At 46.5% G+C, this 14,668-nt stretch overlaps 1 protein-coding gene across 12 annotated transcripts in view; it reads left to right on the forward strand.

The window, feature by feature from the left end:
• The window catches only part of SEMA4D (semaphorin 4D), a 756,105-nt gene that overhangs the window by 461,855 nt on the left and 279,582 nt on the right, over nt 1–14,668 (forward strand). For all 12 annotated transcript variants that reach the window (XM_085632738.1, XM_085632752.1, XM_085632744.1 and 9 more), the window contains 2 exons: nt 6,348–6,523; nt 6,619–6,775. In XM_085632738.1, coding sequence (XP_085488864.1) covers nt 6,348–6,523; nt 6,619–6,775 — 333 coding nt within the window. The remainder of the gene's footprint in view (nt 1–6,347; nt 6,524–6,618; nt 6,776–14,668) is intronic.

Below are 14,668 nucleotides of genomic sequence, written 5' to 3' on the forward strand. Positions count from 1 at the left end.
CAAAAATGGCTGCTTTTGTGGTACCGTTAGAGATGGGTAAAGCCTCACTCTTGTCCCAATTAATCTTATAACCTGAAAAAGAGGAGAAATCATTAATAATGTGAAGTAGAGAAGGAATCGACCGGGGAAGACGAGTAAGGGTGAGTAGAATATCAGCATACAGGTATATTTTAGAATGTCCAATTGGAAGGGGGACACCAGAGACCTCATCAGATTGACGAATGGTAGCAGCCAGAGGCTCCATAGCCAGAAGAAACAGAAGGGGGGATAGTGGACATCCTTGGCGTGTCCCTCTCTTAATCGTAAAGGTGTCTGATAGAAACCCACCACAATTTACCTGAGCAGAAGGGTGATCGTATAATAAGCGTACCTTATCAATAAATTTCGTACCTAAACCGAATCTATCCATGACCTTGAAGAGATAGTTCCATTCAATGCGGTCGAACGCTTTTTCTGCGTCAAGTGAAAGGGCTAACGCATCGTCCGTAAGATGTTGAGCCGACCATAGTGCATGGGCCAGAGAACGCAGATGGTTCCGGGAGGAACGGCCCGGTACAAAGCCTACTTGAGAATGGTGTATCAAAGAAGGCAAGACTTTACGCAAACGCGAAGCAAGAATGCTGGCCAAGATTTTAATATCAGAGTTCAATAGAGAAATGGGGCGATAACTACTGCAGAGCTGGGGGTCTTTACCTGGCTTTGGAAGCACAACAATAATAGCCTTGTTAGAAAGGGGTCCTAGTGAAGATGTACTGTCCGCCTCCTGGAATGCGGCATGCAGGGTATCAATAATATTGTGACCTGCCCAGCGATAAAATTCAGGGGGAAATCCATCCTCTCCAGGGGCCTTGTGGTAAGGCAGGGCAGTAATCGCACTAGAAACCTCATCTCTGGTTATTTCACCCTTGAGGATGGCTCTGCCCTCCGCCGAAAGAGAAGGAAGATGCACTTTTGCAAGAAATGCTGTCATTTTATGTACAATTAGCTTTTGAATGAGTCAGAGTTGGTAGAGGACATATTGAGAGAGGTATAGGGTGAGAGTAGTGCATTGAAGTCAATTTCTTTTTTTCTACAGTAAGAGTAAAGTAATGTATAGAAACATAGCTACATATAAAGTGTAGACATGTATAAGGAAGATAATATATTGAGATTTAAAGTTGTATTGTATAAAGTCAGACTTTCAAGTGTTGCTGTACTTTGAAGCTAATTTGTGCATATATATGTGTGTGTATATATATATATATATATATATATATATATATATATATATATATATATATATATATACACATTTTATTTTTAGATTTTCTTTGATTTAAATAGTGAAGCTCTTGTGTATATAAAATAATGAAGATAATATTTACATATTCTGTTACATAAATAAAACCGAGACCCATAAGCATCTAATAAAATAGCTTGTGTGAAAACTATGCAGTGACCTATATACTTAAGCAGAGAGAAAAAAAATATACATATTTAGTAGAATATCCAAAATAAGCACGCACACTCAAAAGTCCATCAATCAAGAGCTGATGATTTATTCCTCTACAACGTTGCGCGTTTCGCCAAACTAATGGCTTGTTAACACGCCGAAGTATCCAAGTTTACGTGCATAAATAAACCATGGAAATCAACATAGGACTTGATGTTACATACACATCGATGGCCTTCGGAAACATTCGGCCATATTAGACTGGATAATATTACATCCGAGGCAACTGCATACATATAAGTGTCATCACTGAATCCACAATATGGGGGCATGCATACAGTTTAAACAGAACCGTATTAGGAGTACATTAATACCATGGGCATAGCTAATGTACATTGTCTGTTACTTGTATATTGATATGGTGAGGACAAATACGTCCCATAACACGTAAATCCAACTGTCAAAGATGAGGAATAAATAATCGGCTCTTGATTGATGGACTTTTGAGTGTGCGTGCTTATTTTGGATATTTTACGAAATTACGAAGCCCAGCGGTGGTTCCACCGGCATCGCACACCACCAGTGGGCTCGACCCCAGGAGGGACCTCTTTTTTAAAGTATGCGTGTGTGTGTGTGTGTGTGTGTGTATATATGTGTGTGTGTATATATATATATATATATATATATATATATATATATATATATATATATATATATATATATTCACTGAAAAAACCATAGGTTTCACACGTTATAGTTGCGAATTAGCATTTAAAAAAACCTTGCAAATTCACTTAAAAAACCATAGGTTTCACACATGTTATAGTTAGCTGGACATTTCAGATATTACATCACTGTATTTAGACACTTATTTACCCATGTCTTCTTCCACTAATCTTTAGCTATACATATATAACAAATATTTATTTTTCATAAAGACACATATGTCATCAGTGATGTAATATCTGATGTCATCAGCAGAGGATTGCAGTCGCGTGAGTTATAGTTGCCTGCACGAACTATAACGGGGAAATTTCATTGGTTTTTTACGAGTGAAATGTCCAGCTAACTAGAACATGTGTGAAACCTATGGTTTTTTAAGTGAATTTGCAAGGTTTTTTAAATGCTAATTCGTAACTAGAACATGTGTGAAACCTATGGTTTTTTAAGTGAATTTGCAAGGTTTTTTAAATGCTAATTCGTAACTATAACGTGTGTGAAACCTATGGTTTTTTAAGTGAATTTGTACGGTTTTTTAAATGCTAAGTTATGTATTTATTTTTTTTCAGGTTTTTCACTGTGCGCGCGCTGTGGGCACTTGGTGCGCTTCGCGCACTGAGCACCCACGGTTCGCAGTGCGTGCCGTGCGCGCACCTTACGTGTTTTTTTTGTTTGTTTTTTTTCTCCTTTGGGGGTCCTTCTGTGACCCCCTGACCAAGGCTAGGGGGTCAGGAACTGTCCACTCTGCCCCCTTTTCACGTTCTCCACCTTTTTTTTTTCACCCCCTCAGACTGCGAGAGACAAAATGGCGGCCGACACTTCCTGGTTTCGACCGATTCGAATGTTTACCGACATCTAACAACCAATCAGAATTGCGCACGGCAGGGTGCGCGCACAGTGCACGCACGGTGCGCGCGTATAGATATTGATATGCTTTTAAATGCTATTTTCTCAGGAAATACTGAACAGATTTACACCAGACCTGCAAAAGGCACTTCCTTGACCTTATGGCTACCTCTCTGCCAAATTTCAAGTAATTCTGTTCAGCCGTTCGGGCTGTAGCTGCGACTAAAGGTCCTATGGAAAAATGCATGGGGAAAACGCGTTTTGGGACCCCCCCCCCCCCCCCTTTTTCTCGGCCCCCGCTTGATGAATCACCCAGAGACTTTCAGGGTAGGAGCTGAACGGAGCGCCCCATTTGTTTTGAAAATTTCGCAAGGATTTGTCAACCGGCGCCAAAGTTATTCAAAATAGAATTTTGAGATTTCCTATGGAAACTAGGTTGTAACTATAACTATCTACTGGCGACCGCCAGTAGATTTTTTATATATATATATATATATATGTATGTATGTATGTATGCACAGGGATATGCTGGACATGTCTGTTTGAATATGGTGGTTCTGTATGAAAGAGCGAACTCGTGAGTTAGTCTACTGATAAAATAGTTATCCTTGGATCTTATGTTTGAGGATTATGATTTCCATAGTTTGGCTGCTTGAACAGAGAAAGATGTAACACCTATAATTTTTTTTCTCGTATCGTGGGGTTTTGAGGCAAGCTGCCTATATGGAACAGAGGTTCCTTTGTTGAATGTATTTGGTGATATTATTACATATAGTTATAAGCAACAGAAATTTGACCCGAGAACTTTTGCAAAGGGCTTTCCACTGCTCAGCAACACATCTTGCTACTTTTCTAGTAACTTTTGAACTGTTTGAGCTAGAAAGAATTTTTTTGTTTAAATCAATAGATTATGAAGCTGATGAATTATGTGGCAAATACAGCAAATCTTTAATTATATGAAAAAATGCCACGGCTGCACAATCGCATACTTCCAGTGGCCCTGGTTATGACCAAACAAAATTTCAATGGCAGTTAAAAATTGGGAAATTGGGACATACTTGGATCTGGAGCTCTTGCCCTTGACCTGCCACAGTTTTCTTTCAATCCAGCAAAATTAAACTACTTTGTGCGTGCCTTTTGGCCCCCAAAAACACCTCCTCCATTGCTAGCTCTTGGAGTCTTCCTCATCAGTGAACACATCAAACGTAGAAACTGCTTGCAATTTTATGTTTCCCACAGTCTTTTTACAGAAGTATCAATTTTTTTAGTTTGCGAATTTTAGTTATTAACCAGAAGTAAAAAAGATGATTCTGCAATTGCTAGTTGGACAGTGTGTCTGGACGAGATAAGTGCGTACTACACAATCTAGACTGTAATAAAACCGGAAAAAAGTAACATGTTCGAGTTATTAGTTGTCCTGACGAAGGATTGATCTAGTGGTGTAGAAGGCCAAAACGCATTTGGCTCTAACTTAAATTGGCTTAGGTTGGGAACAGTTTCTACACAACGCGAAGTCACTTTTTAAAATTCCCCAAATGGCTGCCTGAACCTTTCACCCTTTTGAGGTCCAGAAAATGATTGGAAGTTGGATAATTAAGCCTGTTCTTGAAGTGCAAATGCAGAAATAGTTGAGATGAGCTATGTAACTCGATTAGTATTCGCCTTACTGTCCACAGCAGTGCGTCTTCTGTGGTAGATATTCTAGTTTAACAATCCTCAAGTTTAGAAATCAGTTTTAACCTTTAAAAATCCCAGATTTTGTTCAACATATTTTGAAGCACCACTTTTTATTTTTTGCATTCAAATGATTCACAAATCAAGAAGGTGGTATATACAAACTAATGAAGTAATACTATCGGAAAATGTGCTGCATTATGCAGCATATTTTACCTTTTCTTCCACATAATTTAGTCAACCCTGACGCATAATTTGGTGCTTCACTGACGCACTATTCCAATGCCTTGACTATAAATTTACAATGTATTGAAAGTTAGTTGTAAACCTTAATTGTGATTAGGACTCCAAGACACAATTTGAAACTTTTGAGCCAGCTTACTTGCACATTAACTGCCTTGAGCATAAGAAGCAGGAAAGGGATGCTCCCCACCCCAGTTGCGTAGGAAATGTTGATTTTTTTTTTTTGTGAGCAAGAACTACTACTACCACCCACTGAAGGCACCCACAAATTCTAGTCAAAAAGCAGCTAACGACTCCACTCTCCCTGGTTAAGGGTGGACTACACTTTGAATGGGCAGTCGATTGTGTTAATCAAACAATTCTCTTGTATTCCACTGTTAAGAATAGTTGGCACACAAAATTCTAAGCACCCTGTCGCACCCTGAGAAATTTCCAGGATCTCCGTGATCAAACGAAATTAGCTCATGCGTAGGATATGTTGGCCCTGATTGGGTCCTTCTCATGAAGACTTGTGAAATATTCCCTTAGACTTTTGAATCTTACATAATGCATCAGTCCCTTTTTTATGTAGACGTCAAGAGTGTGTCCTAGGCTCTATGCCTGCAGTAACTTTATTAGCAGATGTCTTGAAGGCCTTGCTTGTCCCAAGAGATTGACTGGCCAAATAGAACATTTGAACTTTATATGCAGTATTGTATTTAAACAGGATCGGTCTTTAAACATTTCTGAAAAAAAAAAATAGCAATTTAGGGTTGAATCTTACGTTGCCTTGAAGAGGGTTCCTTAGTCTCAAATATTAACAAGAGAAGGACTGAACCCATTGTTTTGGATTTTTGCTCGATTCAAGTTGTTCACGTGCATAAACCTTAACTCTGAGATTTCTCACAGTGCAGCTTTTTAGTTAGAAATATTGCACCAAACATTTAAAATGAACTTCTCTCCAAAGTAATGCATATTTGGCTGTGTTCATAAACTGGAGCGTCAGTTTTTTAGTGGAAACTCGTTCAGCAGTGTGTAGTATAAACGGAACATGGTTTGAGTAGTGATCATATATGGGGTTCAAATATTTATATTCTCAATGTACACTTGTGTTGAGCCTTTCTGTTTTAGTATCTTTGTTTCAATAACTTGTTCATACCGAGGAGACACCTGCATGGACAATGAAGCAGAGAACGGGGTCCATGAGCTGCTAGAACTTTACACATACAGTTAGTTGTAAGTGGTTTCACATACGTTGCTAAATGTGTATGACCTCAGTGCATGGCAGGGCACCGATGTTGATGTGATCTACTACTGTCAATGCTCAGACAAATAGCCCCATAGTTATTTTTACTGCTCATATCGAAGGTAGCCTTATTTTTAAATAAATGCAGACTTGCATCTGTTGTTCTAGCATAGAAGTAATAATTAAATGTTTTTCTTTTACTTTAAGAACGACCATGGAGGGCTAAGGACATTGCAGAAAAAATGGACTTCTTTTCTAAAAGCAAAATTAATTTGCAGTATGCCAGAGAAGAACCTGGTATTTAACATAGTCAACGATGTGTTCATCTTGAAGCATCCACACTCGGGCGAGCCGGTCATCTATGGCGTCTTCACTTTGCAGCTGTAGGTGCCTTTGCCCTCTTCAATACGTTTTTCTTGCTTAGATTGTGTTTGCCAGGAGCGCATTCACATATTGCCTCTTGTTTTTCCTATCCTAGGAGCAATGTGGGTCTGTCTGCCGTCTGTGCATACAACATTTCAATGGTGGAGGATATTTTTGCCAAGGGAAAATACATGCACAGTACTGCTGTTGAGCAGTCGCATACCAAGTGGGTGCAATACAATGGCGACGTTCCATCACCTCGACCTGGAGCGGTAAGTTGAGCAGACAAAAAAAGCACAATTTCATTTCTGCTGTGCGGATTATCTATTTTGTCAAGTCTAATTTAAGAAAAACTAGAAAGATAGACGTGCAGAGTAGTTGATTTGTATGTGTGTATGTAATTAGTTGTATATCCTAGGCTTAAAACGCATAATTAGCTTGGTAGATCATGGATGTGTAATTCACAACACAAGGCAAGAAGGCAAGCTGAATTTCCAAAGGTGATAAACAGAAATATCAGCAGTGCTTTCTTTTCTTTTAGATGCCTGGATACACGTCCTTGATGCCACCTTAAGTGTAATTTTAGTTATCCACTCTCGTGCACTGCTGAAATGAAAGGGGAGGCAGTAAGCGCTTTGTTGAATTACTATTTGATTGTTTGGTGGTTGCCCAGTGCTGGAAGATGGATCTTCAGTTCCACTGTCAGTCATCCAGCTGGGCGTCCGCATTGAGCAGCTCTTGCAAGTTTGTAAATGCGCCCATGTTTGTAATATGACATGGGAAGAACAATGACTGAAGATTGTCAACCTGTTGTGCATAGCTCCACTGGACTTCTGTGTCATTCTAGAAAGCTTGTGTTCGAGGCATGTGTGCTGTAGATACACGTGCTTTGCATACTCCTGCCATTTAGTGTTGGGTCCGGATGTTTGCAAGTTATTTTTCTAGGAAGGCTTTCCTAGTCACGAGTAAGGTGGTGACTCCTTTCGGTGATAGTGCGCATGGTCATCGACTCCATTGTTCGTTTTTGTTTCCCCCATCGGGTTCGGACGGGTTTCTGTTCTCCAGTTCGAAACCGTTCTTTGGGTTCCTCTCTACGCGCAATCCTCTCTACCCTCGTCGGTATTGTTTCCGTGCATGTTTCCTACTTGTCCACGAATCGTTTTGACATCGGAATCTACTTTTGATCGGAAAGCTGCGTGGACGGCCTTTAAGGCCTAATCGTGCCGATTCAGATCTCCATCGATGGATCGGGCTCAGTTTAAATTCTGTTCTCTGTGCCACACGAAGTATCGGCGCACTGACTCACATGAAGTGTGCCAGTTGTGCTCTGAAGGTTGCTTGGTTTTCGGCACAGGGAATTCCTCTATGCCGAAAACCAAGCAACCTTCGGAGCCGAAACTTTCTGCACCGAAAGAATAGCTTCCGCCAGCACAGAAGACACCGGCACCGAAAACTATGGCGCCGAAACACAGAGGCCCCTTCAGATCCAAAAGTGGACATTATTCCATTAACACCAGATCCAAAGCAAAAGAAGCCATATTCATACAAAGCCGCCTCAAACGCAAGCTTCAAGAGGAGGACACTTCTTACAAGCAGTACTTAAAATACAGTTTCAGACAACTGCAACATCTACAGGTTAGCCACCGCTTTGGGAGTATACTGCTTTGTAGTCTATGCAGAGCATGTGTATCTACAGCACACTTGCCTCGAACGGATAATGTTACTTACCCAGTAAGCATCTGTTTTTGGCTTGTAGAGCTGTAGATTTATGTGCGGCCACCCGCCTCCCCGGTTACCTGTGGTTGTTGCAGTTCATTATATACTTATACACATGGCCATCTTTATACTACACTTACTTACTCCATTCTCACCCTCTTGCGGGAAAACAATCGAACAATGGAGTCTATAACCATGCGCACGGTCACCAAAAGGAGGAGTCCCCTTACCTTGTGACTAGGAAAGACGACTTCGAAGAAAAACAACTTGCAAACATCCGAACCCAACACTAGACGGCAGGAGTATGCAAAGCATGTGAATCTACAGCTCTACATGCCAAGAACCGATGCTTACTGGGTAAGTAACATTATCCTTTCTCCTTCCTGTTCTGATTGATGGCACATTAACTACCTTTGATAATAACATATTGGGAATGCAAAAGATCTTCTACTGTGTATTAGGTGTATATTAACGACCTTGTTTATGGTTTGACTTACAACCACAACCCTTGTGCTGGACGTAAAAATGGGTTGGCTAGTAATTACCTTTGCGATGCTACATGTTGGGTGATTAATTGTTCAGACTATGATAAAAATATTTTTAAATTGTTTATTTTGAGTTTTGTCGCCTTAGTGTCATTTCACTTTGTTTTATCCTGTGAGAAGAAAAGCATATTTTTATTTCCCTGTTGATTTCTAGTGTTTTCTACCCTTTAGTACTGTAATCATAGCGCTTCTTTCTTCCACTATGATACTTGCACTGTATCTGAATAACTCCAGGCATTGGCTCACAGTGGGAGACCATGTGCTTATTCACTGACGTGTAAATCACTGAGCGGGGTTTAAGGAGGGTGCCTGAATTTAGCCGGATTAGTGACCTCTCACATTTTAGCCATCCAGAGTACAGACCCACTGTTCGAGAAAAATGCGCTCTTTTTCCCCAATGGTCCTATTGTAACAATTAAGAGAAGCAGCTGTTGCTTGGCAGCATGTCAGCATTTTAAATGGAAGGTCTGTAAAAATATTTTCTGCTGGCCCAGCATGAGAACCATGCAGGCTACTAGAACTAGCAGCAACTGCTTCAGTGAGAGAAGGTGACCCTCTTGGTTGCCTTATTCACACCAATTTTATCTTCATTATTTTGCAAGCTGTAGGAAAGACCAATGCTACACAGCAGAGTTGTCCTTTGACCTCTCAAAGAGAAGGCAGATGTATTTTGTTAGATGTAATGAAAATATAATAGTTTGTAGAGTTCGTTAGTAAATGCACCATGCAACGAAACAGATTTGTTTTCCATTCAAAACTATGTAGTAGCCCTCATTACTCCCAGCATCTCCTAAAGCAGTAGAATCCTGGACGGTGTTGGGACCTGTAAGAGGTTGAATATCTGCAGAGGTTTTGTTCCATGAAATTAGCGCTTTCCTTCCACATTTAAAAGCCCAGTCTTGAAATGAGCCTGTCGGATGGTGACTGTTGGCAGCATGTTGCCTTCACCTTGGCAACAAACACATAACGATGTGCCATGATTAAGGCAAGCAGTCTGTAAAATTCTTTTTTTTTTTTAAATGTCAAGTGCCAACGCTGATCCTACAAAACACTTCAGGACACAAACGAGACTGGAATAGAAGGTTGCTATAGTAATCGCCTGAAAAGCCTCTTAAACAAGCATTAGCAAAGCTAGCGGGTCTCGCCTTAGGGACCTGTTGGCTTTGGTAATGCCTTTTAGTCCTGCTACACAGGATCAGCAGGATGCTGTGTGGAATGGCAACTTTTTTTTTTTTTTTTGTAAGAGTAGGCCGAGAGCATGATAATTCTATTCTTTTATAGAAGATCCAGGATGGATCAGTAAATTAAGAGTTAAAAAAAATAATTAAGGCACACTTGCCAGCAGCAGTTTGCTGCCGAGTCCACAGTGAAGAATAAATACATTAAAGAAAATGACCTCAAATGGGGAGAGGTTGCAGCAACAGCGGGAGGGTGGGAGGAGGAGCACAGAGGCAGAATGGTGGAAGGGAGAACCCGCGACAGACGAGGGAGTGGAAAAGCAGTACTCTAGGTTGAAGAACACGATCAAGAAAGCAACGTTTGGAGAAGCACAAGAGGGAAAGCACAACACTGAGCAGGCAAAGGAGAAGCGCACAGAGCATCGCTGGCAAGGGGGGTAAGAAGTACATGAGCAAAATAGCTGTAAAACGCATGAACACTCATAGTGTTAATCCCAAGAGTAACAATGGAGTTGTCAAAGTACATAGTGGAATTGCAGTCATAAAAAGGCTGTACCCTAGGGGAGGGGAAAAAAGGAAGGCAGGCCCACCCAAGGCAACAAATGAGGTAATTTAATGAGGGTGATTGGCCCACCCATTGGTAAGCAATGGGTGGGCTGTATGCCCTCTGCAAGTGCATAATAGATCTGAAAGAAACACGTTAGTTAGATTCCTCACCTTAGAATATCCCCAGGCGTCAGACTGGATCCGGAAGATTTTTCGTCAGCAATACCCCTTGCGCGTCGCTAGGCGTCGTCTGCGGCTCCGCGTCCGTCGTCGGCGTCGTGCGCCGGGATGACGTCGTCGGAGTACTTAGACGCCGCCCTCGCGCGCTGACGTCAGTTCTTCTTTTTTCCGCGCCAGTAAGCGCAGATCCGGGAGAGCTACCCCTTTTAGTCTTTTTTGACTAAATCTTTTTTGATCATTTTTGATCCTTGTCTGTCGACATCTGGTGCCGGTAGGATGCCTGGGTTCAAGGCTTGTGAGGATTGTCATCGACTGATGTCGGTGACCGATCACCACCGCCGGTGCCTCTACTGCTTAGGCCCCGACCACGACGCGGAGTCGTGCAACGACTGTCAGGCCCTGACTTCGAAGGCTAGGCGGGAGCGGTCCCGCAAGCTTCTCGAGCTTCGCCACTCGGCTCCGCGTCGTGCGCGATCCCGGTCCAGGAGGAGGTCCAAGGATCGCTCGCGGAGCCCTAGCCGACGCCATCGCTCGTCCGGCTCCAAGTCGTCGGGTAAGTCCAAACGCTCAAAGAAGTCCAAGAGGCGACATCGCTCTTCGGACTCCCCTCGCCGGTCGCGCGACTCGGCCGAGGGTCAGGGTGGTTCCACCCCCGCGGCTCCGGCGGAGCCGCAGGTGCCGCGCCCGCCCCCATACCTTCCGGTCCCTGGGGCTGACGCGGCGCCGGCGGAGATCAGTGCCTTCCTCTCGGCCATGAGGAGCCTGGCCCCGCCGTCGACGCCCGCTGGCGCGCCTTCGGGCCCCGCGGACTCGACTGGGCGACCTCGCGTGCCGGCGGCTCCGGCGCCGTCGACGACTCCGGTCTCGACGCCGCAGGTCCCCGCGGGGCCCTTGCCTGGGCCCCAGTCGACGCCGGTTGACCTAGTCACTCCTCCACCGGCGCCGACGCCTGAACCACCGACGCCGTCACCGGCGCCGCCGACGCCTGTGACGCCGACACCCCGGTTTAGCCCTCATCCGGACCCGACGCCGGCACGGCGTCCGCCGACGCCGCATACGACGCCGCTTGAGTCCTACCATCTCTACAGTCCGGTTCCGATCATTCCTCCTGTTTATCAGGAATCGGAAGAAGGGGGCGACTGGGAGGGGTTCGAGGACCCTCTAGCTGTTCAGTCACAGCTTTCTCAGGACTGGGCAGATGAACTGGGGGAGGCCAGTGGCCTGGACACCTCGCCAGACACTGGATTCACTTCTCCTCCGACCGTGGCTTCGGAGGAGGGTGCAGCATTTTCTGTGGTGCTGCGCAAGGCGGCCGAGGCCCTTGGGCTCGAGTTGCCTGCCGTGGCTGTGAGGACTAACATCCTCACTGAGGTGCTTCAAACCTCAGCAAGCTCCACTGAGCCTCTGCTGCCGTTCAACGAGGCCCTCACTGACGTTCTGCAGGGCACCTGGTCCAAGCCCTCCACAGTTCCTCCTGTGGATAGGAACGTTGCCAGGCGCCACCGCCCTGCTCCGGGTGACCCCAGTTTCCTGTCCCAACACCCCACCCCCGAGAGTCTGGTTATCCAGGCCTCTACTTCCCAATCCTCCTTCCCGACCGCTCCGCCGGATCGGGATTCCAAGAGACTCGAGCAGTTCGGCAAGAAACTGTTTTCGTCCCTTAGTTTGGGCCTGCGGTCCTTAAATACCGCCTGTCTCTTGGACCGTTATTCCCATTCCCTGTGGGATACGGTGGAGGACGTGCTGCCCCTGTGTCCGGAGGAGGTCCGGACGCGTCTTACCCAGGCTTTGGCCGATGGGAGGGATGCAGCACGGCACGCCATACGATGTGGGCTTGACACCACGGACTCGCTGGGTCGGGCGATTTCAACCACGGTGGATGCGGTCCACGTCATTTTCCGGGGATGTCCAGACAACCCTCATGGACATGCCCTTTGATGGCACTCGCCTGTTTGGCAAGAAGGCGGACAGTGCGCTGAACCGCTTTAAGGACTCCCGGGCTACGGCCAAGTCCTTGGGCCTCGCGGCTCCGCGGGCGCACACCTCCGCTTTTCGCCCCTTTCGTGGCCAAGGAAGGGGCGCCTCCTCACGTCCGCAAAGCCACCAGCCGCAGCACCAACCTGCGCGCGGTCGCGGACGTGGCTTCCGCCGTGGCGGAAATGGAGGCCGGCGTGGTCAGCCCACATCCACCCCGGCAGCATCCGCCTCAAAGCCTTCCTAGTCCGAGCTTTCAGGCCCATACCACGCCAGTGGGCGGCAGAGTTCGCCATCACCTGCTCCACTGGCGGTCCATAACATCGGACAGGTGGGTGCTGCAAATCGTCCGAAGGGGCTACTCCCTCCCCTTCGAGACGACCCCTCCAGCCATGCCACCGCAGCACCACCGTATCTCGGGGGATCATTTGGATCTTCTCCGCGAGGAAGTTTCGGCTCTCTTGGCCAAGGGGGCCGTCGAGCGCGTTCCGAGTCCAGAAGTAGGTCGTGGTTGTTATTCCCACTACTTTCTGAATCCCAAGAAGGGCAAGGGGGGCCTACGCCCTATCTTGGACCTCCGGAACGTCAATGCCTTCCTCCGAAACGAAAGGTTCAAGATGCTAACGTTGGCTCAGGTTTTAGCTGCCCTAGACCCTGGAGACTGGATGGTAGCGTTGGACTTGCAGGACGCTTATTTCCACATCCCCGTCCTGCCGGCCCACCGGCGTTACCTGCGGTTCACGGTGGGCCAAGAGCACTTTCAGTTTACCGTGCTCCCCTTCGGCCTCACCAGTGCCCCTCGGGTGTTCACGAAAGTGATGGCGGTGGTCGCAGCTCATCTGCGCAGATCAGGGGTTCCAGTCTTCCCCTATCTCGACGACTGGTTGTTGAAGGCGGGCTCGCCCCAGGCAGTCGTCTCCCACCTCCAGACTACGGCGGATCTCCTGCATTTGCTGGGGTTTTCCATCAACGTGCCGAAGTCACACCTGAGTCCCTCTCAGAAGCTCCTCTTCATCGGAGCGGTTCTCGATTCGGCGCAGTTCCGGGTCTATCCACCGGAACAGCGGGTCCGGGATATACAGGCCCTGATTCCCATCTTTCGGCCTCTATCCTGGGTTTCGGTCAGGCTAGTGTTGCGGCTTCTGGGGCTGATGGCCTCCTGCATCCTACTAGTGCATCACGCCAGGCGGCGCATGCGGGCTCTGCAGTGGGACCTGAAGTTTCAGTGGGCCCAGCATCACGGCAACCTGTCCGACCATGTCTTGATCTCGGAGGGCACTGCACGACAGTTGCAGTGGTGGCTCACGGACCGCGAGTGGGTCAAGGGCAAGAGCCTCTCCCTTCCCCAACCAGAGCATGTCGTAGTGACGGATGCGTCCCTCCTGGGATGGGGTGGCCATATGGGAGAGGCGGAGATCAGAGGCCTCTGGTCTCCGGCGGAGTCTCGTCTCCACATCAACCTGTTGGAGTTGAGAGCGATCCGGCTTGCACTGAAAGCCTTCCTTCCCTCTGTCAGGGGAAGTGTCGTGCAGGTGTTCACGGACAACACCACCGCCATGTGGTATTGCAACAAACAGGGCGGGGTGGGGTCGTGGACCCTTTGTCAGGAGGCTCTGCGCCTCTGGACATGGCTGGAACACCAGGGCGTCACCCTGGTGGTTCAACATCTGGCGGGCTCTCTGAACGCCAGAGCAGACGAACTCAGCCGCCGGTGCATGATGGATCACGAATGGCGTCTGAACTCCGAAGTGGCGCAAGGCCTCTTTCAGCAGTGGGGAGAGCCTTGGTTAGATCTATTCGCCACCGAAGAGAACACGCAATGTCAGCAGTTCTGCGCGTTGGAATTTCCAAGGCGGCACTCGCTCGGCGACTCTTTTCGTCACGGGTGGAGTTGCGGTCTGTTGTACGCCTTTCCGCCTATACCACTTCTGCCCAGAGTGCTGAAGAAGATCAGGCACGACCGGGCCCAAGTCATCTTGGTGGCTCCGGATTGGGCACGAAGATATTGGTATCCCGAGCTACTCAG

Source organism: Triturus cristatus, chromosome 2_1, assembly GCF_964204655.1.
Source record: "Triturus cristatus chromosome 2_1, aTriCri1.1, whole genome shotgun sequence".
NCBI lineage: Eukaryota > Metazoa > Chordata > Amphibia > Caudata > Salamandridae > Triturus > Triturus cristatus.